The 23,792-nt window shown below is 52.8% G+C and overlaps 1 protein-coding gene and 1 non-coding gene across 2 annotated transcripts in view; one reads left to right on the top strand and one right to left on the bottom strand.

Moving 5' to 3' along the window:
- Positions 1-23,792, bottom strand: part of LRFN2 (leucine rich repeat and fibronectin type III domain containing 2) — a 42,663-nt gene continuing 18,871 nt past the window's right edge. Inside the window, exon 2 of the mRNA XM_039242679.1 lies at positions 1-1,291. Coding sequence (XP_039098610.1) covers positions 313-1,291 — 979 coding nt within the window. The 3' untranslated portion in view covers positions 1-312. The remainder of the gene's footprint in view (positions 1,292-23,792) is intronic.
- LOC120238745 lies at positions 15,155-15,259 on the top strand. Its single transcript, XR_005530305.1, has one exon. It is a non-coding gene; the product is annotated as a U6 spliceosomal RNA (small nuclear RNA).

Below are 23,792 nucleotides of genomic sequence, written 5' to 3'. Positions count from 1 at the left end.
AGCAATCCACAGCCGCTTGCTTATACGCTACATTCGTGATTAGAAAGGAGGGAGTCCGCCTTTCCAAACACTCAGGGCTCAGTCCGGCATTGTAGTGATTGAGTCCGCTTTCCCTGAGCCCACCCCGGCTGGGTGGTGGGGGACAGGCCTGGAGGGGGGTGTGGGTGGTGATGGGGGGGGCATTGACAGGGAGACGAGACTGTCCCTGGATGTAAACATCACCATGGAAACTCCACAAAGACTTGCCAGTACAGATTCTTTCCCCTTCATCCACCCTGCAGTGGTGAGAGGGAGGAGCCCCCCACCCCAGGCTTACACGGTGCTCTCCATCACCCACTCGGAGCTTCCAAAAGTTCCCCGGGCCCCCACCAGGTCACTCTCCTCAAAGGGCAAGAGCATGCCGTTGACAGAGAGGCTGCGCTTTGTCCAGATGTTCGAGACCCTCCGAGGGGGGCTGTAGCCCCCTGGGGCGACTCCTCCGGCTGCCGCAGCCGCAGCGGCAAAGTCCCCCATGTCAAAGGAGTGGCTGCGCTTAGCCTTGCCCTCCAGGGGCAAGGGGAGCAGGCTCCTGGCCCGGGTCGCAGGCGGCCCCAGCAGTGGCTCTCGGTCCGAGTGGTGGCCCCTGGCCGAAGTCCCAGACCCTCTCCCGCCTGGAGTCCTGGAGTCCAGCAGCTCCTCCTTTCTCTGACTCTTGAGGTCCAGGGAGGCAAAGGCCCCCATCAGGCGGTCAAGGTTGGGCTTGGGGCGAGGGGCAGGGGGCGGGAGCCTCCAGGGGCCCCGTCCCAGCCCTGCGGCTTCCCCGCTGCCCAGGGAGCTGGAGGAAGAGGAGTCGCTGCCTCGAGCCAGGCTGGCACTGAAGTGAACGAGCTCATTGCGCACCACCACCTTGGGTGGCCCCGGCACGGGCGCCCCACTGGGTGCGCTGGCCAGAGGGGGCGGTGGGGCCCCGTTGGTCTGCGAGTGCACGTTGCTGACGGTGGCGGCCGCCAGCTTGCCCGGAGCCTCCTGGTTGCAGACCTTGTAGCGCACCATGAGGATGACGATGAAGACCAGCAGCGTGGCCACGATGATGCCGCCGATGACCAGGATCATGGTGCCTCCCAGGATCTGGCTGTGCATCGACTGGCACTGCGGGTAGTCGGCCTTGGTGAAGAACTGGGCGCAGCCCACGATGTTGGTGGCCGTGAGCGTCGTGGCCGTGTCGTCCCACATGGCCAGCACGCACAGGTCATAGCCGGTTCCTGACACCAGGTTGTTGACCACAAAGGCCTTGTTGGAGGCTGGGATCATCCTGGGGTGGGTGGACGCAGAGGGGAGGACGGTGAGGGTTGGTAGAGGAGGTAATAGAGAGAGTGATGGAGACAGGAGAGTTGGGGGGAGGGAGAGACAGACACAGGGACACAGAGGGAGTGAGGTGGAGCAGAGAAGAGAGGGACAGGTGAAGAGACAGGAAAAGGAGTGGAGGAGAGACGAGAGGGGAGGGAAGAGAGGAAGGGAAGGGACGGCAGGTGACAGTAAGTGGTGGACAGGAAGTGGACAGGAAGTGGTGAAGGAGTCAGGTGGGAGGAGAAGGGTGCAGATAAGGAGCCAGAGGGGGACAGGTGGGGTGAAAAAGGCAGTGACAGAGATTCAGGGGGTAGAGGGGTCAGTGAGACATGCACATGCAGACCAGGTGCAGAAATACAAAGGCCAGGAGTGTGGAGGGTGGTAAGAGACGGAGGTACAGAGAAGAAGGGGGATGCCTCGGGCAGAGATGGGAGAGGAAACACGGGAGGAGCAGAGGGAGAGACACGGAGAGGCAGAGAAGTTAAAGGCTGCAGAAGCAGAGACTAAACAAAGGGACCCTCCCCCCACCATGTCTCCCTCAGATTCTGGGAGGTGATGGGAGCCAGGCCCACCCTGGCCCTGCTCCAGCCCGCCAAAGACTCCGTCCACCCCTTTTTGTGTCCTGGAGATTTGTCCACACTGCCTGAGCCCCTCCCTGGGCCCTGCGCTGTGCAGGGTCACAGTCAAGGTCCTGCCCTCAGGAGCCCATGTCATCCTCTCTCCTGCAAATGGCGTTCTCATGCCTGGCAGGGAGAGCGTTAGCTGCTACAAACTGGGTGGGAGGGGCTAAGCAGAAGAGAACTAGAAGCAGGGAGAGGGTGCGGATGGAGGTGCAGGGGGCAGCGCGATGTCGAAGATGGGAGGGGGGTTCTGCTTCCCAGAGAGAAGGGGTGGTTCCTCCGTCGTGGACATGGCGGGCCAGCCTCATTCAGAGAGCTGGGGGAAGAGATTCTCTGCTTGGGGAGGCCTGGGCTGGTCCCTCGGCCTCAGGGGAGGCTCTGGTGAGGCAGCAGTCCCCACGCTGGGGCCTGTCCACTCTCCTGGGCCTCTCCTGCCTGGCCCCTCAAGCAGCCTGGACACACACCCTGATCTCCGAGGCCCTGTCTGGGTATCATGCCTTGTGGTATCTCGGGAGACCATGCCTGTGTCCCCCCCCCCCCCACTCTGACTCATGCAGAGACAGTCACCTCGGCCTGGAGGGGCCAGGTCCCTCTCTGCCTTCCCCACCACCCCTCCTCCCAAAGAGCCCTCTGTGCTCCAGTCCCCTACTACTCAAGGGCTCCACCAGCGCCCGTCAACCCCTCAAAGCCGGAGCTGGGCAGCTTAATTGAGTTCTCAAATATGAAATACCGGAGCCTGAAAACTTCCACCAACGAACTCCGCGTGCAGGATTGGAGCTGACAGGCATTTATTGACATCCTGTCAGTGGGCAGCCCCTGAGGCCGTTGCCTTCTTCCTCACCCTCCCAGCCTGCTCTGCTGATGAGAAAGTCACAGGGGAGGAAACTTTGCCCCCTGCCCCACCCCCAGCCCATAGTTACAAGAGGTAGAGCCGTGGGGCTGGCGCTGGGGCTGGGGGGTGGGGGGATCTGCCAGGGCCTGCAGGCCAGCCCCTTGGGTCTGTCTGTTTCAGCTGGGCATCACGGTAACCCTGTGCTCTCATGACACAGAGGAGGAATGGCCAAGACACAGAGAGGTGTAGCGACTGGCCTTAAGTCACACAGCTAGGATGGCTAGGATGGGCCACTGGCCTTTAACACTAGTTTCTAGGTCCATAGTCTGGGCTTGCTCCTCACCATGTGATAAACATGAGGGCGTTTTTCCTCAGGTCACTGAAAAACCCGCCCCTGTCCGTGGCCTGTGAGCTACCCCTTCCCTGGAGCAATGCCCAGCACACCACCGCTGCTCATACTCCTCCTGCAGCAGGGTCTCTGGTGTGCTGCCCCCCCCCCGCCCCCTGGGCAGAGCCCAAGGAGTCCTATGTGGCCAGCACCACGTGGGGCCCACTTCATTTCCTTTCGGAGCTAATGACGTAAGTTGGAGAGGCAAGAGCGATCCACACCCAGAACAGAGACAACAGTAAGAGCAAACGCCACGTGTCAACTGTAAGCCAGGCCCTATTTTATGTCTATTAACTCCCTTAGTCCTGCAGCAACTCTCTGAGGTGGCCACTACCATGATCCTTACTCTGCAGACACGGAGGCAAAGGTGCGGAGGTAAGAGGCAAACACATAACAGCTAGCATTCGGCTCCAAATCGGCGCTGCCCAGTACCTTGCTGGGACCTGAGTCATATAAGAGCACATCCATTCGAGGAGGGGATAGCGCTGCTTGTTTACTGAACTCCTATTGTGTGACCAGGTTTCCACATTCGGGTTTGCATTTAATCTTTGCAACAATCCCAGGACACAGAGGCTGGACCATGAGCCTAGAAAGCCTATTAGTCTTTGGCTGTCTTCTCCTGAAAAGCAGACACTACCACTACTGCTAATTAATAATAAAGAAGAGGAGCTAACGTCAAGTGCAGGGTTACTATGTGCCAGGCACTGTTCTGAGATCTTTAAGGGGATTAATACTCCTAATAACAATTGTCATCTCCATTGGACGGACAAGAATTAGAAGCACAGAAAGGTTAAGCTGCCTCCCCAAGGGCACCCAGGTAGTAATTGACAGCACTGGGATCTGACCCAGGCAGTCCGGCCTTAGGGCCTCCACTCCTGACTACTGAACCATCATGTTTCTCAGACACTGGTCCTTTTCCTGAAGCCTCAGGGCAACTTTATTTGTGCAGGACCCTGCCTGGCCCCTTCCCCCTTGCTTCCCAAATCGGGGAAGATTACAATGTGATGAAGCCCCAAAGGGCTGTGTTGTTGAGAGAGACGCAATAGAGCGAGGCTGATCCCTGGCACCAGGGATCAGAGGTCAGGCTGGGAAAAGCTTTGCACCTTCACTGGCCCATCAGAAACAAGGCTGGAGGAAGGGAAGCAGCTCCTGGTTCCTGTGTGTGTGTGTGTGTGTGTGTGTGTGTGTGTGTGAGAGAGAGAGAGAGAGAGAGAGAGAGAGAGAGTCCTTACAGGAGAGCCAAAGCCAGCTGGCTCTAAATAGCTTTGGCAGTCAAGTCTGCCTTTGCCAAAAAAAACACAAAAAACAAGAAACCCCAAAAAACAGTAATAGCCGAGCACTAACCTTGTGCCTGGAAGTCTGCGCATATTTTCTCACTTTACCTTAAAGGCAGGCCCTGGAGGGAGTCATTACCATCATTCCCAATTTAGGGGAGGGGGACACTAAGCAGTTGTAGCTTTCCCTTGGGGGAGAGGCGGAACTGAGACCAGATCTGGATCTGCTGGGACTCAGCGCCCACACTTCTACGCAAGACTGCTTCCCACCCCAGGCAATCAAGGAGACAGACCGCGCGAGAAAGTCATGTGAAATGGGCACTATTCAAACTCTAGTGACAGAACCAAACTCATCTCTGGCCCTGGTGGCCCTGCCCACCTACTCTCACTCCGCCAGGCAACCAACTGCTGACCCTCCAGGCAACATGTGGAGAGCCTGTGTCCCCCTCACTCCTGTCCACACCCTACAGGCAGCGTGGTGGCAGTTTCTCCCTCTAGACTTCCCCCTGTCTCCTCTCTCTACACCCACACTATTGCTTAGGTCCTACTGTCTCTGGTATGCCTGAATGCAGCAGCCTCCTAACAGCCTCCCTGCCTCCACCTGTGCTCCCTTAAAGTCCATGCTCAGCACTGCCATCTCCAGAGGGCTCCTCTGAAACAACTCCGGTCATGCCCCTTGCCCACTGAAACACTCTTCAAGGGCTGGCCATGACCTACAGGAGACAGGGCTAAGCTCCCGAGCTGGGCTCCCAAACAGGGCTGCCCATCACACTCCTGTCCTTCTGTTCACACACCCTCTGATTCTGCCCACAGTCTTTAGGAAAACACCTCAGAATCAGCTGGGCTCTTTAGGGGCAGAAGGCCCTCTCTACAGAGAGACCCATTACAAGGACCTCATTACAAAGGGGTAGATTTGGGGACGGGGGACCTCAAGGGAATGAGTCATTACCCAGGGTTGATAGCAGCCAAGCTGTTACCCGATCTAGCCCTGAGCATATCAGGGGAGGTCACCAGGCTCAGGAAGGAGAAAGACCCGTGCAGCTCTTTCCACACTCTGAGTGTGGCCCACAGGTGGGTGCTGGTCCATGAAGAGACAGTACAGAAATTCAGAGCAAGCATTATGAAAGTTTTCTAGCAATTTGACATTGGCGTGACACCCTAGTGTGTGATCATTTTTTTGGTGATAATTTACTTCCATTATATTCTTATAAAAGCACTGGTCTGCAACAGATAGGGAAACAGCGCAAATCCCTCACTATGGCCAGCTTGCGAGGTACTGATCCAGGGTAGGGATTCTCAGCCTCAGCACTGATGACACTTTGGGTTGAAAATTCTTTGCTATCGGGCTGTCCCGGGCACTGGAGGATGTTTGCAGCACCCCTGGCCTCTACTGATCGGACGTGAGTAGAATCTCCAGTTGTGATGACTAAAGATGTCTTCAGCCATTGCCAGATGCCTTCTGGGGCCGACACACCCCCATAGAAAATTTGGTTGAGGGACAGAGGCACCCGGGGGCAACTTATAGCATGGGGACCAGCCAAATAAATACTCTCTTCTCCTTCCCTCCTCCCCATCTTCTGCTGTTGCTCTCCTTGCCTGACCCCAACCAAAAGCTGTGACTCATGGCTGCACACTGATCAGCCTTCCAGGGCACACAGCAGCATAGAAGAGGGGATCTGGAGAGGCCAAGGGCTATATCTGGTACAGCTGTCAGGTCACAGCCCTCCTTGTGAAAGACACATGGTGAAATCCTCATAGGTTTTTCTCCATCGTGTAAACCAGCGACATCTCTGTTTGCAGAAAGCATGAATTGCTATTTTAAGTTAAGTTGCTCCAACATGTTAAATGTAATTAAGCTCATGTCTTCTAAAGCACAATTTAAGGCTGCAACCCCAAGCACTTACCCAGGAAAAACAAAACAAGCGTAAGTGGCTGCTCCTGAGTTGTTTTTTTTCTTTTTCCCTATTAATATTCACTTGGCATTTGTTCATTCAGCTTACTACTACCCAACTCATCTACAGCTGTTGTCTACAGCTGATGCTGGAGGTTTAGGAGGAAATCACAGGAGCATGCTGGTTACCCGACTATCAGCTCTCAGGTCTGTCTTCCCTTATACCCGCCCCCACTCTGTGTGGCAAGGAACTACATTTCCCAGTCTCCCTTGCCTGTTCCTAGGCTCCTTAGTCTGGGGCTTCCAGACAGTTGGTCAATGGGGCCAAGGAAGTTGGATGGCAGGCAGAACAGGAGAAGCCAGCTGTTTCTTCCTCTTTTTCTACCTGTAGTGGTGGCTTCCCATCAGCTCCTGAGCCCCTGGGGTTCTGGTTCCTGCCAGATGGATTTGGATCTTAGGCTCTGGTCATTCCATCTCCTGTGCTTCCCACCACTGGGTGGTGGTGGGCGGGTGGTAGTGGCTTCCTGCTGTAGCTAATCTCTGGATGCCTCACTGTGCCCAGTGGTTGATGCCCCCCACCCAGTGATTCCATCCCTGTGTAGCCCAACCCCTGTACTGAATCCCCTCTTACATCTAAAGCGTGCTTCTATTCTTCTGAATAAACCCTGACTGAATCCTAAGTGGCACAGGAGGTAACCTTTCCATGACGCGAATGTTCTGCCTGTTACCATTTTCCCCTTGCACTTTGGGAAAAGACCGTCATGGCTTCCTGCCAGCGGCGGCACATCTTGGCCTAACTGGGTGGAACTCCAGCTTCGGGAAGCAGTTTGCCACCTTCCCTGAATGACTCCCCACACCCCCACATAAGCCACCTTGACCCCTTTGCATCTAGTAGCTCCTCTTCCTGGAAATCTCCTATCTTTCTCCACCTGCTGACCATGTCCTGGAGGCCTGACCCAGACGTCATGTCCAACCCCACCCCCACAGGGCACTCCTCTGCCCTCCTCTCCCAGGGCACTCTCTGCATTCCTCCCTTAGAGCCCCTCTCTGTTTATGGGCTGGCTTCCTTGAGGACAGGGGCCACGCCTCATGTCTTACTTCTATCCCCACTGTCAATCATGGCTTCTGGCCCAGAGTCACTGCGGAGTAAATATTTACCCTATGGTTGCATGAATGAAAGAGAGCTATGTTAAATGTTAAGGCCTAGACAAATACGAGAGAGAATCTTATTTAAATAGGACAGCTGGCTAATGGTGACTCTCAGACACCATTGGTCCTGAGGAGATCTTTCCGGAGAGGCATTTTACTCTACCCTTGAAGCTCACCTCATGGCCTCCTGGCAACCTTTATTGATGAGCATGAGTATGTCAGTGCGAGCGTGGTGGTGCACGTGTGTGTGTGTGTGTGTGTGTGTGTGAAACAGTGTGTGGGACATGTCTGTGTGTCTCACTTCCATCTGAGAGCTGTGTGTGTGTGTGCGTATGAGTAAGTGTTCACATATACACAGTACGTAAGGGCTCTGCCCTCTGACGCCCAATTCTCACCCCCTTCAGACACCCTTGCATGCTCCCTGACACTTCTGAGGTGACTCCCATGCTACCCTTCCCAGAGACGCTTGCAGGTCAGGCCTGCTTTTTCCTAACTGCTCCCATTAAAGGCACTGGGGCATCAGGGAATGGGGACAAACTGGATAGATCTTGAGTCTCTGTGTGGGCCTCAGGGCAAAGCCTGCGGCGAACTGACTACCAGAGACCACTCCCCACTCCCTGGGCTCGCTCCGGGCTACATTCCCCAATCTCCCTTGTGGTTAGAGGAGTCCAAGTTGCATGTTCCGGCAAACAAGATGTGTGCCACCCCTGGGCCAGGCCTTCAAAGAGAGGAACTGCCTACTCCACCTCTCTTTCCCTTCCGCGGTTGACCTGCCCTGACCGTGCAAGTGACCGCAAGGCCCGAAGGGTGACAGAAGCCAGGGCCTGCATCTCCAGGTGAAGAAGGCCTCCTGACTAACCCGGTTTACTGTCCTAGACTCTTAGGAGAGTGAGGAATCAAATTTGACTGCATTGGAGACTTTCTGTTTGCAGCCATATGCAATAGCATTAGCTTCTCCTGATTAGTACAGGCCCTGCAGATCGGACAGGGAGGGCCTGGGGGGCCTTCTACCCATACACAGGTGATGGCCAGAGGACTGAGTGTGCATCTGTGTAAGAGGAAGACATTGGTGTTGGTCTGGACACAAGAAACACAATCTGCTCTCCTGGAGCTGTCAGCAAATTCACCTCTTTTGTCTCCAGCCCCTCAGCTCCCCCAGCTCTGCCAGCACCACTGCTTTGCCTAGGTGCATGTCCCCCTCATCCATGATGCACCACGGCTGCCCGCTGAGCCCCGACACTAATTTGGAGAAGCCATGTCAAGCTGCCTTACTCCACTTCCCCAGCTCTGCACTCTCATTACCAGCTCTTCAGAGAACCTCCAGCCTGCCAACCTCTCTGGCCGGCTGAGAGATCTCGGGGCACATAAAAGAGCCTCATTAAACCGAGGCAAGCGGCCCCAGCTCCCCAGCCTCTCCATCTTCCCACAAGCCCCCAAAGGGGCCTGTCTGCATCCTGCACAAACTGCAAGGTGGAAAGGAGTCATGGCTGCTTCCATCCAGCACACAACTTACGGAGTACTTACCACGTGCTGGGCACTTGACAGGCACGGTCTCTTTGATTCCATGCATGGACGCTCTAGGTGGGAATAATTCTCCCCACATAACAGATGAAGAGACTGAGGCTCAGGCAGGTGGGTCACCTGCTCAAGTGCACACCGCCGGAACATGGCTGTCAGGCCACGGAGCATGATCCTCCCTATACTGAATTACCTTGAACTGAACTGTGTAGAATCCGATTTGGGCAAGAAGCAAGTCTTAAGAGTCAGGCTAACTGACAGCAATAAAAAATATCGTGTATTGCTACCATGACAGCTACTATTTATTGAACACTCACTGTAGGTCAACCACTGTTCTGAGTATGCTACATATACTAATTTAATCCTAATGGTAACTCTGCGAGGGAGGTATGCTATGAGTATCCTCCATTTACAGATAAATAAATTGAAGCTCAGAGAAGCGACTTGCCCAAGGTCTCATAGAGAGAACGTCTGCACCTAGCCAAGGCTTGAACTTGTGCTCTCACATTATCTCAATCAATGCTGTGACAGCCCTGAGATGTACCTTTTATAATTATGCTCCCATTTAAAAAAAACCTTTTTTAATGTTTATTTATTTTTGAGAGAGAGAGAGAGAGAGAGAGAGCGAGAGCACGAGTGCGAGTGGGGAAGGGGCAGAGAGAGAGGAAGACACAGAATCCAAAACAGGCTCCAGGCTCTGAGCTGTCAGCACAGAGCCTGACATGGGGCTCAAACCCACAGACCGTAAGATCGTGACCTGAGCCGAAGTTGGATGCCCACTCGCCCCAATGCTCTCATTTTAGAGAGGTAACTGAATTTCCCCAGGTTTGCATAGCTAATTAGAGGTGGAGATGGGCTTTCAAAGAGGGATGAGGGTTGTCTGGCTGCTTCCTTATGCTCCTGAGAGGTCGAAAGACTGTGAGGGAGGCACGTGGATATCTCTGGGCAGTTTCCTCACAGGGGGAGCTGCCAGTACAAAGAAGACCCTGAGGGAGGAAGAGTGAGGAAGCTGGTATGGCTGGAATAGAGTGACAGGAGGGAAGAGTGATAGGAAATGGGGTCATCAAAGGAGTAGCCGGGAGCCAGGCTCTGGAAGGCTTGTGGGTACGTTCAGTGCTGTGTTCCAGTCCTGAGTACTGGCTGGGTGCTGGGGTTGAGAAGGATCCGGAGGCTATGTTCAAATTCCGTGGGACAGAGCAGGGTCAGGAAGAACCTGTGTCTTGTATTTGTTGTTTACGGTCTAGGGATCAGAGAACAGTTACGGAGAATTACTGGAAGTACCAATACAAGTGGTAGCATCCCTTCTTCTGACATCTCTTCCTAAATGCCTGGCCCTGAGTGGTAACAGGAGAAGGCACAGGGCCGCTCTTTAGGATGGGATTACCATGGAGCTGGCGTGACTGAGTGAGGGCTCCAAGAATCAGAAGCCTCTTAACTAACTTCTGACAAGGGCCAGGGGCCAGGAACCAGGCTTTGTCTCTGCCTTTCTGCCTTTGCCCTGCTGAGAACGCAGCCTCCCCCGGTGCCCTGAGGCCCTCTGCAAGTAAAGAAGCCACATTCAAGGTCACTAAGATTCTGAGGCAAAGCCCCCCACTATCCATTCCCACCACACTTGTCCTCAGGTGAGCAGGCAGGGTTGGAGACCAAAGCCCTTGTTTGATTGGCCTCTGGGTGAACTCCCTTGCCTTCCTCCCCCTGCCTCTTCTGTGACAGCAGCCAGAGGATCTTTTTAAAAGCCAGTCAGATCAAGCCCTTCCTCTGCTCATTGCCCCCAGTGAGGCCTGTCTCATGTGTCAAAGTCCTTGCATGGCCCACAGGCTCCATGTAGTCTGCACTTCACCTCTCTAATTTCCTCTCTTCCTACTCACCCTGATCACTCTGCACCAGGGCCTGGCCTCCCTGTGATTCCTCAAATGTGCCAAGGGTGTCCTGCCTCAGGGTCTTTGGACTGGCCTTTGGCCTTACCTCAGTGCTCTTCCTCCAGATGTCCATATGCCCACTACCTCACCTCCTTCGATTCTGCTCTAATGTTACCTTCTCTGATCACCCATTTAACACTGTGGGCTTCCCTTCATCTCTATCTTGGGTCCCCCCATGCCCCTTACTCTGCTCCATTCCCCCCCCCCATTCCACTTGTATTGCCCGAAAGATGCTATCATTTGCTTAGTCACTGTGCTTACTAATTTTTAGTGTTTACTTATTTATTTATTTATTTTGAGAGACAGAGAAAGCACCCATCAGCAGGCGAGGGGAACAGAGAGAGGGAGAGAGAGAAAATCCCAAGCAGGTTCCACGCTGTTGGTGCAGAGCCTAACGTGGGGCTCTATCTCATAAACCATGAGATCATGACCTGAACCAAAATCAAGAGTCGAACGCTTAACCAACTGAGTCACCCAGGCGCCCCTTTCCTACGCTTATTATTAATTATCTTTTCTCTCCTTCCACTAGAATCTCAGCTCCTCTTCTGGAGATCAAGGTTTTTTGGGGGTTTTTTTCTGCTTCTTTTGTTCACTCATATCTCCGCAGCCTTTAGAACAACACTTGTCACAATGTCAGCCCTTAAAACATTTGTTGGGCAGGTGAAGGAAATGTATGCTCTGTATCTGCACCAGCTAACAGTAGCTACATGTGGCTATTTAAAGTTAACTCCAAATCAGTTAAAATGGAATCAAAGAAAAGTTCAAGTCCGCAGTCATACTAGTCACATGGGGCTAGAGGCTACCACACTGGACAGGGCAGTTGGATGGTGCTCTTCTAGAGTGTTCTGGGCAGCCTTGCTACATGCTCCAGGAGGGGACAGGTGTTTTCCTGTGTGAGCCCGGCACCCCAAATGCATGGGGCCGGCCAGGGGACACTGTCCGGCTCAGAGTCTGCTCCTAAAGGTCTGTGCTTCTCTTTCTCCCCACAAGGTCTCTCAGCGACTTTAGAGACTTTATCCTTTCTTTCTGGTTCTTCCAGCTTTTCTTGGCTCCTTGGACCTCAGGGTTTAGTGGGGGTCCTTCTGGGGTTCTCCTGGGCCTGGCTCAAACTCATCTGCCCCGAGTGCTCGCTTTGCCTCGCCAAACTGAAGCTTGGGGCCCCCACTCTGGTCCTCTGTTTCTACATCATTGTTCCTGTTTTCTCACTTTGTGCTTGTTAGTTACAGTTCTGTTGCATAAGTCTCTATTAAGACAAATCCAATCCCAGTGATCAATGTCACCCCTCCCTGGAATACCTGTCATTAGAAAGAAAGAGAAGTTTCACAGACAGCTGGATGCAGTGGTGACAAGCAGACCCCAGAGCCAGCCTCCTGAGTTCAAATGCTGGCTCGGCCGTTTCCCAGCTATAATGACTTACCATGGGCAATTTCTTAACCTGTCTGTGCTTTGGTTTCCTAAAAATACCCCATTACTGTAAAATGGGGGATTTATAAGCTCTGCTTTATAGGGTCTCTGTAAGGTTTAAACGAGTCATGATTCACAAAGAACCTAGGTCGGTGTACGGCACGGAGTAAGCTCCTCTTGAGGGCCTGTTATATAAAGGAGTTGGTGATGCCTTGGGGATCCATGGCTAGCAAACCTCACACAAGCTAGAAAGCTGGGGACCTGGACTGGGCCTGGGTCCTGGCTGGGTCGGCAGGGAGGCATCATGCCTGCAACACTCACTGCAGGACACGTGCCCCCCCAGTCATGTGACTCCAAGAGTCTTTTCCAGAAGACATGTGGTGACAAGTGTTCATTAAACCCTGGCTGAGTGACTGCAGAGATTACTGGAAATCAGGCCAGAGGGAGCCAAGCCCCAGCAGGTTGCCTCTGTACTCCCCTCCCTAGAGACAGGGCTTACCTGGTGACAGGTGAGGGGAGACCCTTCCTTCGCTCCCTGCCTCGAGAAGCGTGGCAGATCCTGCTGCCCAGCAGGGTATGAGAAAGCGCCCAGCCCCGGGTTTGGCTGAGACTACAGTGTCAGTGAGGGAGGCTGGCCCTGGTCCACGGTGCTCTTCTTCATGAAGGGGTTACAGTGCTGGTACTGGGTCATCAGGGTTCCAAGCCAAGCACCACCACTCACAGACTGTGTGACCTTGGGCAAGCAGCTCAACCTCTCTGTAAAGGGGGAGGGATTATAGGGCTTTCCTCACAGGGTTGCTATGACGACCAAAGAGTCAGCACCTATAGTCCACCGGTGCTTGGCTCACAGAGAGCACTCCGCACGTGCTAGTTGGTAACTGAGCAGTCCTCTGGTCTCAAGGGGGACAGAGAGATCAGGTGCCAGCCAGCAAGGCAGGCACACGGCCAAGCTCAGAGGTGGCCGTCTGAGACCCGGGGGTCTGTCCGTGCGGCTGCTGGCCCAGCCTGGTGCTTCTCTAACTCACTCCCCCGTGTCGGCTGGCCTTTGCAGCATCCCCTGCCATCTCCACAAACAGACCTCGGGAATGCTGCTTGTGAGGGGCCCCGTTCCTCTGCAACAGGCTCCTCTGGGTGTCAGCACTGTGCTTGCCAACATGGACCGGCCAGGCAGCCCATCCAGCTTCTCACAACCTCAGTGGAGGAGAGTCCCGGTCCACGTGGGTTCTTCCCTCAACGGTCTCCAAGCCACGCCCCCCCCATTATTTTCTGTTGACACATCGGTGCTTCTCAGACCGTGCTTTGCTCTTCCATCCCACCTCGAGGTTTTGCTTCTCCAGAATTCACATTCCCACGCCTCCTGACTTCCCCGGGGCCCCAGTTTCCACGTGCAACCCAGCCCCTCCCCTCTAGTCACATGCCAGTACGTGTTTGGCCCTTCTCTCTGGGGCGGTCTGAGCATAGAGAACAGAGTCAGACCCCACCTTCCCCCAGTCGGACATCCCCCATCTCCTGAGCCTCTCCCCATTCCCACCCAAGACCCCATCGGACTTTCTGGAAGCGGCATCCCACGTGTGGTGGCTCACACCGGAGTGTGCATTCAATGGAAAACACCCTGTGATTTCCCCCGGGCTGCTTGTAGGCCATGTTGTTCCCATTCTGTTACCCAGAAGCAGCGTTTCTACCAAGGCAGCTCGTTTCTACGACTGCAGCGACCAGGCAAGCTCCCGCCCACGTCAGACCTCTCTCTGTGTGTCTTTAACTTTCTCTCCATCTCCTTCATCCAAGTCTCTGTGGATGGGGGACCTTCTCCTTTGCTCCCAGCCCCCAAGGACTGGCTTGGCGTGTCTCAGAGGAACAAGAGTGGGTTTCAGAATCAGACAGAAATCTCTCTTTGAAGGCCGTGGGACTCCAGATCACTTTCTCCCTCAGAACCTCTTTGCTCACGTGTGAAATGGAGATGGCAGGAAAGCCTCCTGGGTGAGTATGAAAATGAAATGCAATGGAGATACTCATGGCCACCCTCTCCCCGGGCCACTGGTTACCCCAGTGAAGATGACGACGGTAGCTGCCTTTCATCTCCTTGAGGAGCTGAGAAAAGCTTGCTCGCTAACAATTCATCAGTTACAGAAAACACGCAGAAGGTGTCAGACCAATTACACCTCACTGTAAACACAGGAGTGCTCAAACCGAAGATTCCCCACCAGCTGCGTCCAAAATGCACCAGAGCAGCTAACTGGCAGATCCGAGGTCAGTGCCACCCAGTGATGTCTCTGATTAGACAGTTCCTGAGTTGGCAGATCCAAAATTTCATGGGGGCGCCACTCAGGGGCAAAGTCACCTGTGGCACCAGACTTCTTAAAAATGTTATCACACGGGGTACCTGGGTGACTCAGTTGGTTAAACGTCAGACTTCGGCTCAGGTCATGATCTTTAGGTTTGTGGGTTTGAACCCCGCATCAGGCTCTGTGCTGACAGCTCAGAGCCTGGAGCCTGCTTCAGGTTTTGTGTCTCCCTCTCTCTCTCTCCCCTCCTCTGCTCAAGCACTCTCTCTCTCTCTCTCTCTCTCTCTCAAAAATAAACAAACATTTAAAAAAAATTTTTAATGTTATCACAGGGATGCCTGGGTAGCTCAGTTGGTTAAGCATCCAACTTGGCTCAGGTCATGATCTCAGGGTTCACGGGTTCGAGCCCCATGTCAGGCTCTGTGCTGACAGTTCAGAGCCTGGAGCCTGCTTTAGATTCTGTGTCTCCCTCTCCCTCTGCCCCATCCCTGCTCATACTCTGTTTCTCTCTCTAAAAAATAAATAAATAAACATTTAAAAATATTATCACAGTACTCACTTCAACTGCACATATACCAAAGTTGAAATGATACACAGATTAGTAAGGCCCTTGCACAAGGATGAACATGATAATTCATGACACATTCCATATTTTTCTGAAATTTTGCTCCATGCTACCCCATGGGTGAACTTTGAGGACGTTCACTCAGGGCAATAAGCCAGATATGAAAGGACCAAAATGGCACAATTTTACTTATATGAAGTTCTGAGAGTGGTCAGGATCATACAGACAGGAATTAGAAGGGTGGCTTGGGGAGGGGAAAGGGGAGCTGGTGTTTAATAGGTGCGGAGTTTCCATCTGGGAATAAGGAAAGTTGGGGGATGGGTGGCGGTGGCACAAGTGTGGATGTATTTCGTGCCACAGAATTGCACACTGAAAAATGGCTAAAATAGTCAATTTCATGTTATGTATATTTTGGCACAATGAAATAAATGCCCTCCCCACCCCCCTCTGAAAAATGCCATCACAAAGTGAATTCTGCCAGGAGGGTAGGAGGGAGAGAGGTTGTTGATGACATAGATGCCATGTCAGTGTGGCTGATGCACACTTGGGTGGCAGTCATCATTGGCAGGGCTGTCTTGGCTCGGGTGTCCATGGGCTTGGTTGCCCTGACAGATCAGGGATAGTAGGTAGCATTTTGGGGAGAGGGGCCTGGGGCCATCTGTTGGCACCTCTATATCCATCCTAATGGTTGAAGAACAGCGAAGTTCTAGAACAGTACGTGGCATCAATCAGATGTGTGAAAGAGGCTGCAGAAGGAAACACACAGTGGTCCACAGTATCTGCTGTGGGGCCAGCTGGGTGTGGGTTCAAGTCCCACTCTGCCACTGATTAGCCGTGTGACTCTAGGCAGAATATGTGGCCCTCTCTGCCTTGGTTAAATAGGAATGCAAGTACCTGCTTTGTAGGAATACTGTCAGGATGAAATGAAGTAAAGTGTGTCCAATGCTGGGCAGGATGCCTGAAGAGTAAACACGAGGTTTTCTTTCAACAACAGTGCTAAAATTAACACTGACCCCTGATGCAAGAGATCAAGATGACATGAAGTCCTCAATCATTTCATGGGTGAGTTTTGGGGCCCTGCCTTTTCCCCCAGGAGTAATCTCCTCTCTCTGTCAGAGGAGAAGCTCTTTGAGGAAGGGAACTGAATCAACCCCTCGGTCAAATCTGTGCTATGTGGAAGAAAGCTCACTGACCGTGCAGTGGAGATGAGTCACTTCACAGCACGTCTCCGGACCTCACTTGGTTTTCTTGGTTGCAAAATGGGTTAATAAGAGTGATCGTATGGTATCTTTGTGAGAATTAAATATGATACTTGCTCAGTACTGAGGACAGCGCTCGGAACTCCAGTGTGTAATAATAAAAAGCAGCCATGATGATGCTTGGATTTGCTCTCAGAAGATCAGGTTCATTTTTGGCCTGGCCATCGGCTAGCTGAGCCATTGTGAACAAGGGGATCTCACTCCTGAGAATCTCAGCTTTCTTGTCTGTCAAATGGGGACGATAATACTGATGGGAAAACCTAGGAAGATGTGAGTCTCCTTGGGACACAGCATACTAAGTGGTAAGGTGGTCACAAATGTGAGGTGGTGTTTTTTTTTTTATTATGGGGACACTCGGCACCGGTGCGCCAATCAGTGATCTAGAGACTGCTTGGTGCTTCCTTAAGGGCTGCTCCAAGCTGCATGCCTGGGGGCCAGACCCCACAACCAAGTGGCGTACTGGACACCTGGCTGGCCAGGCATCATTCTGCTGCCACCTCGCCCCGTGGAGAGATGTTCTTTCCAGCAAATGGGTGGGAGGAGCCCACTCAGCACTTCTCCCGGCTGTGTTTCTGCTGATCCTCCCCTGGACACCTCTGTCTCACACAAGCAGGCTAGCCAGGAAGGAATTAAACAGGGGTAGGGAGAGAATGACATTTGCAGTGAGACCTTTGTGCAGTGCGGAGGCTACTCTGCCCAGCTGATTCGGAGCGGGGGCGGGGGGGAAGAGCTGCCCCCCGCTGTCAAACAGCCTCAGGTCCAGGCTGGATGGACAAGGCTCTAACCCTGGCTTGGTCACAGATTTGCTGTGTGGCCTTGGGCAAGGCACTTTTCTTCTCTGTGCTTCCATGTCCAATGCTGACATTCTAGAACTCTACAAGAATATCACCAGAAGAGGGTGACAGGAGCCAGGCGGAGCAGGAGGAGGCAGGTGGGGTACAGCCAGCAAGAGGGGCGGGAGCTCGGGAGCCACGTTCCCAGCTGTGAGTGCACAGAGGATTTGGCACGGAGTGACCTGGGCTATGAGCTCACATTCTGACTCCCCAACTTACCGGCTGCCTAATCTTGACCCTGTTACTTCACTTCCCAGAACTTCAGTCTTCTTGCTTATAAAGGCAGTTTGCAAATCTAATTTGCAGAGTCATACAAGGATTACTAATAACATGTGCAAAACACTGGCATGTAATATACACTCAGTCATGTATAAATATAGTGAATGCTTACCTGCTTTATCATGTCTCTCATCTCTCTGTCTCTCTATCATCTCTATCTCTGTCTCTGTCTCTGTCTACTGATCTTCAGCAAGAGCAGCATCTTTTTCATAGAGAACAGTAACACCATCTAACCTATCTCCAGGCAGGAGCTCTTGAAGTGGCAGAAAGTGCACTGTCTGGGGGCACTGGTGGGCTATCTCAGGGGTCAAGGTCTCAGCGCTGAGAAGATGAGCCTTACTGTGGAATTTATTCATTAGCCAGAAGCTCTCAGGTGAGGCCGGCCTGGTCTAGAGGTGCCCTGTCCTGGTTCTAACTGGGAATATCCAAAAGTAGAAGTATATATATTTTTAAGTTTATTTATTTATTTTGAGAAAGAGAGGGAGAGAGAGAGCATGAGCGAGTGGGATAGAGCAGAGAGAGAGAATCCCAAGCAGGCTCCATGCTCAGCGCTGAGCCCAAAGCAGGGCTCAATCTCATGACCCTGAGATCAGGAATTGAGCTGAAATCAAGAGTCAGCTGCTTAACCGACTGAGCCACTCCGGTGCCCTTAAAACCAGCAATATTATTACCCTCTCTGTCCCCACCCTCCCCAGGCCCCTGGACAGCAGTTCCTGTGCGGACAGTGAGCACAGAACGGAGCCTCTAAATGCACTTCGGTGACCCGCAGGATGCCCATGTGGGTCTGATCTTATATGGAAGTAACCATGTGAGTAAATTGTGTGTGAGCACATCACAGACTTGACGTCTGTAATTTTCTGTGCATCTCTCCAGCACTGTCTACTGGGGCGTATGGGTCTGAAGGCCCAGGAACTGGCTTGCCTTCCTCCCTCACCTGGCCTGACTGTGGAGAGGCCCAGGCTGGGCTGCCGACGGGGCAAGGCTGATGAGGGCCCCTCCTGCCCTTCTTCTGCACACACAGGTAGGATGGAGAATGAAGCTCCCCACGGGGTAGCTGTGTAAGTGTGTGTCTGTTGGTCAGTGTATGTGCGAGTGTGTGTGTCCGCTGGACAGTGTGAGCATGTATGTGTCCATTGGCTGGCTTGTGTGTGTGTCCACTGGCCAGTGCGTGCGTCTAAGTGTGTGTCTCCTGGCCAGTGTGGAAGCACCCTCAGTGTGTGAGCAGAGAGGAGAGGAGGGTGCTGGCTTGAGGCTGCGAGCACATGTGAGCTTTTATGTATGTATGTATGTATGTATTTTTATTTTTGAGAGAAAGAAAGAGACAGAGACGGAGAGACAGCGCAAGCAGAGGAGGGGCAGAGAGAGGGGGAGCACAGAATCTGAGCAGGCTCTAGACTCTGAGCTGTCAGCACAGAGCCCAACGAACCTGTGAATCCTGAGATCATGACCTGAGCCAAAGTTGGACGTTCAACCAACTGAGCCACCCAGACGCCCCTGTGATAACATTCAAAAAAATTTTTTTAATGTTTATTTACTTTTGAGAAAGAGAGAGAGAGAGAGAGCAAGTGGGGAAGGAGTAGAGAGAGAGGAAGACACAAAATCCAAAGCAGATCCCAGGCTCGGAGCCTCTTGTCAACACAGAGCCCGATATGGGGCTCGAACTCATGAACCTTGAGATGGTGACCTAAGCTGAAGTCGGACTCTTAACTAACTGAACTACACAGATGCCCCACCTGTGAGCTTTTAAGTGAGGCGAGGATGTGAATGAGTCAGAGCATTTGAGAAGGGTCCTTGAGGGGGCCTGTAAGGCCCCCGTCATCTGACCCCACTCCCTCCCTGCCTCATCTCCTAGACTCTGCTCCTCACTCTCCCACTACAGTCACCCAGGCCCCTCACTGTTCCTCAGACGTGCTCTGGGCTGCGGCCTGGCCCTGGCTGTCCCCTCTGCCTGGAACTCACTCCCTGCACACCTCCGCTTGGCTCACCTCCTTCAAGCCTCTGTCAGGAGCCCTGCTCGGGCCACCCGAGGCCTGCAACTCGGCCACTGCCGCGAGCCCCTCACCTTGCTCTGCTCTACCTGCACAGCATGCATTGCCTCCCCACACCTATATAATTTACCCGTGTATCGTGCTTGTGAGGACAAGGATCTTTCGTTGTTTGGTTCCCTGATGCCTCCCAAGCACCCAGAATGGAAGCATTTATATCCTGGCATATTGCCTCTGGTTTCTCATTTGTGACGTGTGGACGATAATAGAAAGCTCTCCACGCCATAGGGCTGCCGGGCAGATTAAAGGAATGAATACCGAAAAGCACTGAGAACAGTGCTTGGCACACAGTTCAGTGAATGTTGGCTATTATTATTACACTCCTTCACGGCGTGGGGTCAGAACGGGACCAGCGGTCCACGGAAGGAGCCGGCACGCTGCTGGCCACCAGGTGAAAGTGTTTCGTAAACACCTCTCACTGTACGCCCAGCCACCTTGTAAGAGTTCCCTGACCTCCCGCACTCACGGAACCCATGTTATCGGACCCCCTCTGGGTCAGGAAGTCAGTTATCAATATATCCATTACCTTTGTTTTAAAGTAAAAAAACCGGGGCACCTGGGTGGCTTAGTCGGTTAAGCGTCCGACTTCGGCTCAGGTCATGATCTCACGGTTTGTGGGTTCAAGCCCCGCGTCGGGCTCTGTGCTGACAGCTCAGAGCCTGGAGCCTGTTTCAGATTCTGTGACTCCCTCTCTTTCTGACCCTCCCCTGCTCGCCCTGTCTCTCTCTCTCTCTCTCCTGGAAATAAATAAAACATTAAAAAAAATTTAAAGTAAAAAAACCTTTTTAAGTTTATTTATCAGAAAGAGAGAGAGCGAGAGCGCACATGCATGCACAAGTGGGGGAGGGGCAGAGAGAGAGAAAGAGATCCCAGCAGTCTCTGCACTGCCAGTACAGAGCCCTATTCAGGGCTCAAACTAATGAACCTCAAGATTCTGACCTGAGCCGGAGTCAGATGCTCAACCGACTGAGCCACCCAGGTGCCTCCTCCGCCCCTGCTTTTTAAAAAAAAATCAAGACGGGGGCGGGGGGCGCCTGGGTGGCTCAGTCGGTTGAGCGTCCGACTTTCGCTGAGGTCATGATCTCCCGGTTCGTGGGTTCAAGCCCCGTGTCGGGCTCTGTGCTGACTGCCAGCTCGGAGCCTGGAGCCTATTTCAGAGTCTGTGTCTCCCTCTCTCTCTGACCCTCCCCTGCTCACGCTGTCTCTCTCTCTCTCTCTCTCTCTCTCTCCTAGAAATAAAAATAAAAATATTAAAAAAAAAAATCAAGACCGGAAGCAAGGAAGCCTCAGCCCATCCAGCTCCTGATCCCACAGGCAGTTAACAGAATGTGGCGGGCAAGCACATCCTCCGATGGATGTCAGTGCAGATCAGACCATGCAGAACCCCAGCTCTGGCCCAGCGGGTGGATGCCTGGATTCTTCCTCCAGTCCTGCAACTCCTAACGGCCATATGACCCCAGGGCAAGTCCCGAGCCCCGGCTGGGTCTCTGGTCTTCCTGGGCACAGAGAGGGGTTGGGATCAGACCATTTCTAAGGTCTTTTCAGCCTGGTCCATTCGCCCAAGAAATGTCTGCAGAACACCGGGGACAGCAAGTCCCTGCCTCGTGGAGTTGACATTCTGAGCAGCGTGAGGGCAGAAAATAAATATTACACATAACTGGTTAATGATTGAATATGTTATAAAGCGGAACATGCTATGGCAAAAAGGAAAAGCCTAGCAGGTTAAAAGAAGGTAAGGGTCGCCTGGGTGCCTCAGTCGGTTAAGTGTCCAGCATCAGCTCAGGTCATGATCTCACAGTTCGTGAGTTCAAGCCCTGAGTCAGGTTCTGTGCTGACAGCTCAGAGCCTGGAGCCTACTTTGGATTCTGTGTCTCCCTCTCTCTCTGCCCCTCCCCTGCTCATGCTCTGTCTCTGTCTCTCTCTCCGAAATAAATAAACATTAAAAATTTTAATAGAAAAAAGAAGGTAAAAGTGTTGGTGTGGGGAGGTGGTCAGAAAAACCTCCTTAAGAAGGTCATGTTTGCAGTGAGGGACATCTTATAATCTAGGAACCTATGAACCTCAGTGATTCTTGGCGCTTCTGTGTTCCAGAGAGAGCACCGTTTGGGATCCCCTGGAGACCCCATCTCTGAGCACACTGACTCCCAGTTTGCCCAGTGTGTGATGGGGCCAGAAGACAGATCGGCCAAGTTCCCAAGAGTAATGAGTGATTTACCACCGTCTTGATTCACATTCGGATATTTTATAGCTCCTGCAGCTCTGATGGAATAAATATGACCTTTTATTCTTCACTTTGCTTAAGACTCAAGGTCAACAGACCAGCTGTGATCCATCGGCTGCTCCCTCCACCGGACATCCACGAGCCAGGGAGCCCCGTGGCTGTCAGAGATTCACGGCACCATCCTCCAGCCCCACACCCCCACCTGCCCCTTGGCACTGGTTCTGGGCTTCACCCGGCTGGGAAGGCAGTGCCCGCGGTGGCTCTGGGGGATGATGGCTCATTAAGGGGAGAGACCAAGCCATAAATCTCCTCCCTCTCTCCTGAGTACACCCTATCACCAGGGTTGAACCCATGACCCGCGTTTCATTTCAGTCCCGGGAGGAGGCAGCCATGGAGGCCGAGCGGCCACGGTTCAAATGGCAAGTTATAAATTAAAACGCCCCAGGGCACGGCCATCACTTTCCTCAGTGTGGAGAAGAGGCGGAAGGCCTGCACATGTCAGCTCGCTGGCCTCGCATGGAATCTTCCAGGCCCCGGATGCAGCGCGGGCCTCCTTCTGCTTTCAGAGAAGCTAGGGTTTTGTTTGTTACACATCACCAGCACTGCCTGGGAGTTCTCCTACTTGTCTAGCCGAGACCCCTCCCTCAGGCACCCACTTGCTTTCCCTTGTTTCCCCTGTGTTTGGATGGGTGGGATGTGTTGGCCTGGCTCAGGCTTCCCCTTTCTCTTCACGGTGGTTCTGGGAGAGAGCGGGCTGGTGGTTCTGGGTTTGTTAACAGAGTAGGTGGCTGGGAAAGGGATGATCTGGAAGGAAAATGGGGTCACTGGTCTCTGTTTTTTCTTATTTATTTATTTATTTATTTATTTATTTATTCATTTATTTAATGTATGTATGTATGTATTTATTTAAAGTAAGCTTGAAGGAAGGAAGGAAAGAAGGAAAGAAGGAAAGAAGGAAAGAAGGAAAGAAGGAAAGAAAGAAAGAAAGAAAGAAAGAAAGAAAGAAAGAAAGAAAGAAAGAAGTTAGTTAGTTTTAAAGCCCCAGCATGGGGCTTAAACTCACAACCCTGAGATCACGAGTTGCGCGTTCTACTCACTAAGCCAGCAAGTTGCCCTAATTTTAAAAAAATTTTTGAACATATATTTATTATCAGGAAACAGAGAGAGACAGAGCATGAGCAGGGGCGGGTCAGAGAGAGAGGGAGACACAGAATCTGAAGCAGCTCCAGGCTCTGAGCTGTCAGCACAGAGCCCCACGCGGGGCTCGAACCCAACAAACTGTGAGATCATGACCTGAGCTGAAGTTGGACGCTTAACCGATTGAGCCATCCAGGTGCCCCCAGATGCCCTAATTTTGAACATACCACCTAAGACTCCAAGACATCCATCCATGTCACTCCTCTCCACCCTAACTCATGCCCTGGGAGGAAGAAGAACGATCAGGAACTCTCTGGAGTATGGCAGGCCTGGGTTTGAATTCTGGCCCTGCCACTTCCAAGATGGGAGGCCTCGTGCAGCTTACCTACCTTCTCTGATCCTGGAGATCTCTACCCTGTGAAGTGGGCATAATAGTCAGGACTGCCTCTTGGGTCACGGTGTGTGTGCCTGGTGCAGTGGGGAGCATACAGCAAGCACTCACATGCTAGCTGTGGATTATCAAGGCATCGAGGTGCAGACCCTGGAGCCAGCATACCTGGGTTCAAATCCCAGACAGAGCACCTCAGGAAAGCTACTTAACCTTTCTGCGTCTGAGTTTCCTCATCTGTAAAAAAAACAAGATAACAGTACCTTGGTCATCGATGTGTTGAAAGAATTAAATAAGCTAATACATGGAAGCCACTGGAATCGTAACTGGAACACAGTACCTTCTCAGAAAGGTTGACTCTTGGGGTGTCTGGGGGGCTCAGTCGGTTAAGCATCCAGCTTCAGCTCAGGTCATGATCTCACAGTCCATGAGTTTGAGCCCTGCATCCGGCTCTGTGCTGAC

The sequence above is a fragment of the Hyaena hyaena genome, unplaced genomic scaffold, assembly GCF_003009895.1.
Source record: "Hyaena hyaena isolate Hyena2069 unplaced genomic scaffold, ASM300989v1 scaffold_211, whole genome shotgun sequence".
In the NCBI taxonomy this organism is placed as follows: domain Eukaryota; kingdom Metazoa; phylum Chordata; class Mammalia; order Carnivora; family Hyaenidae; genus Hyaena; species Hyaena hyaena.
This window is presented reverse-complemented; position numbering and strand designations above follow the sequence as displayed.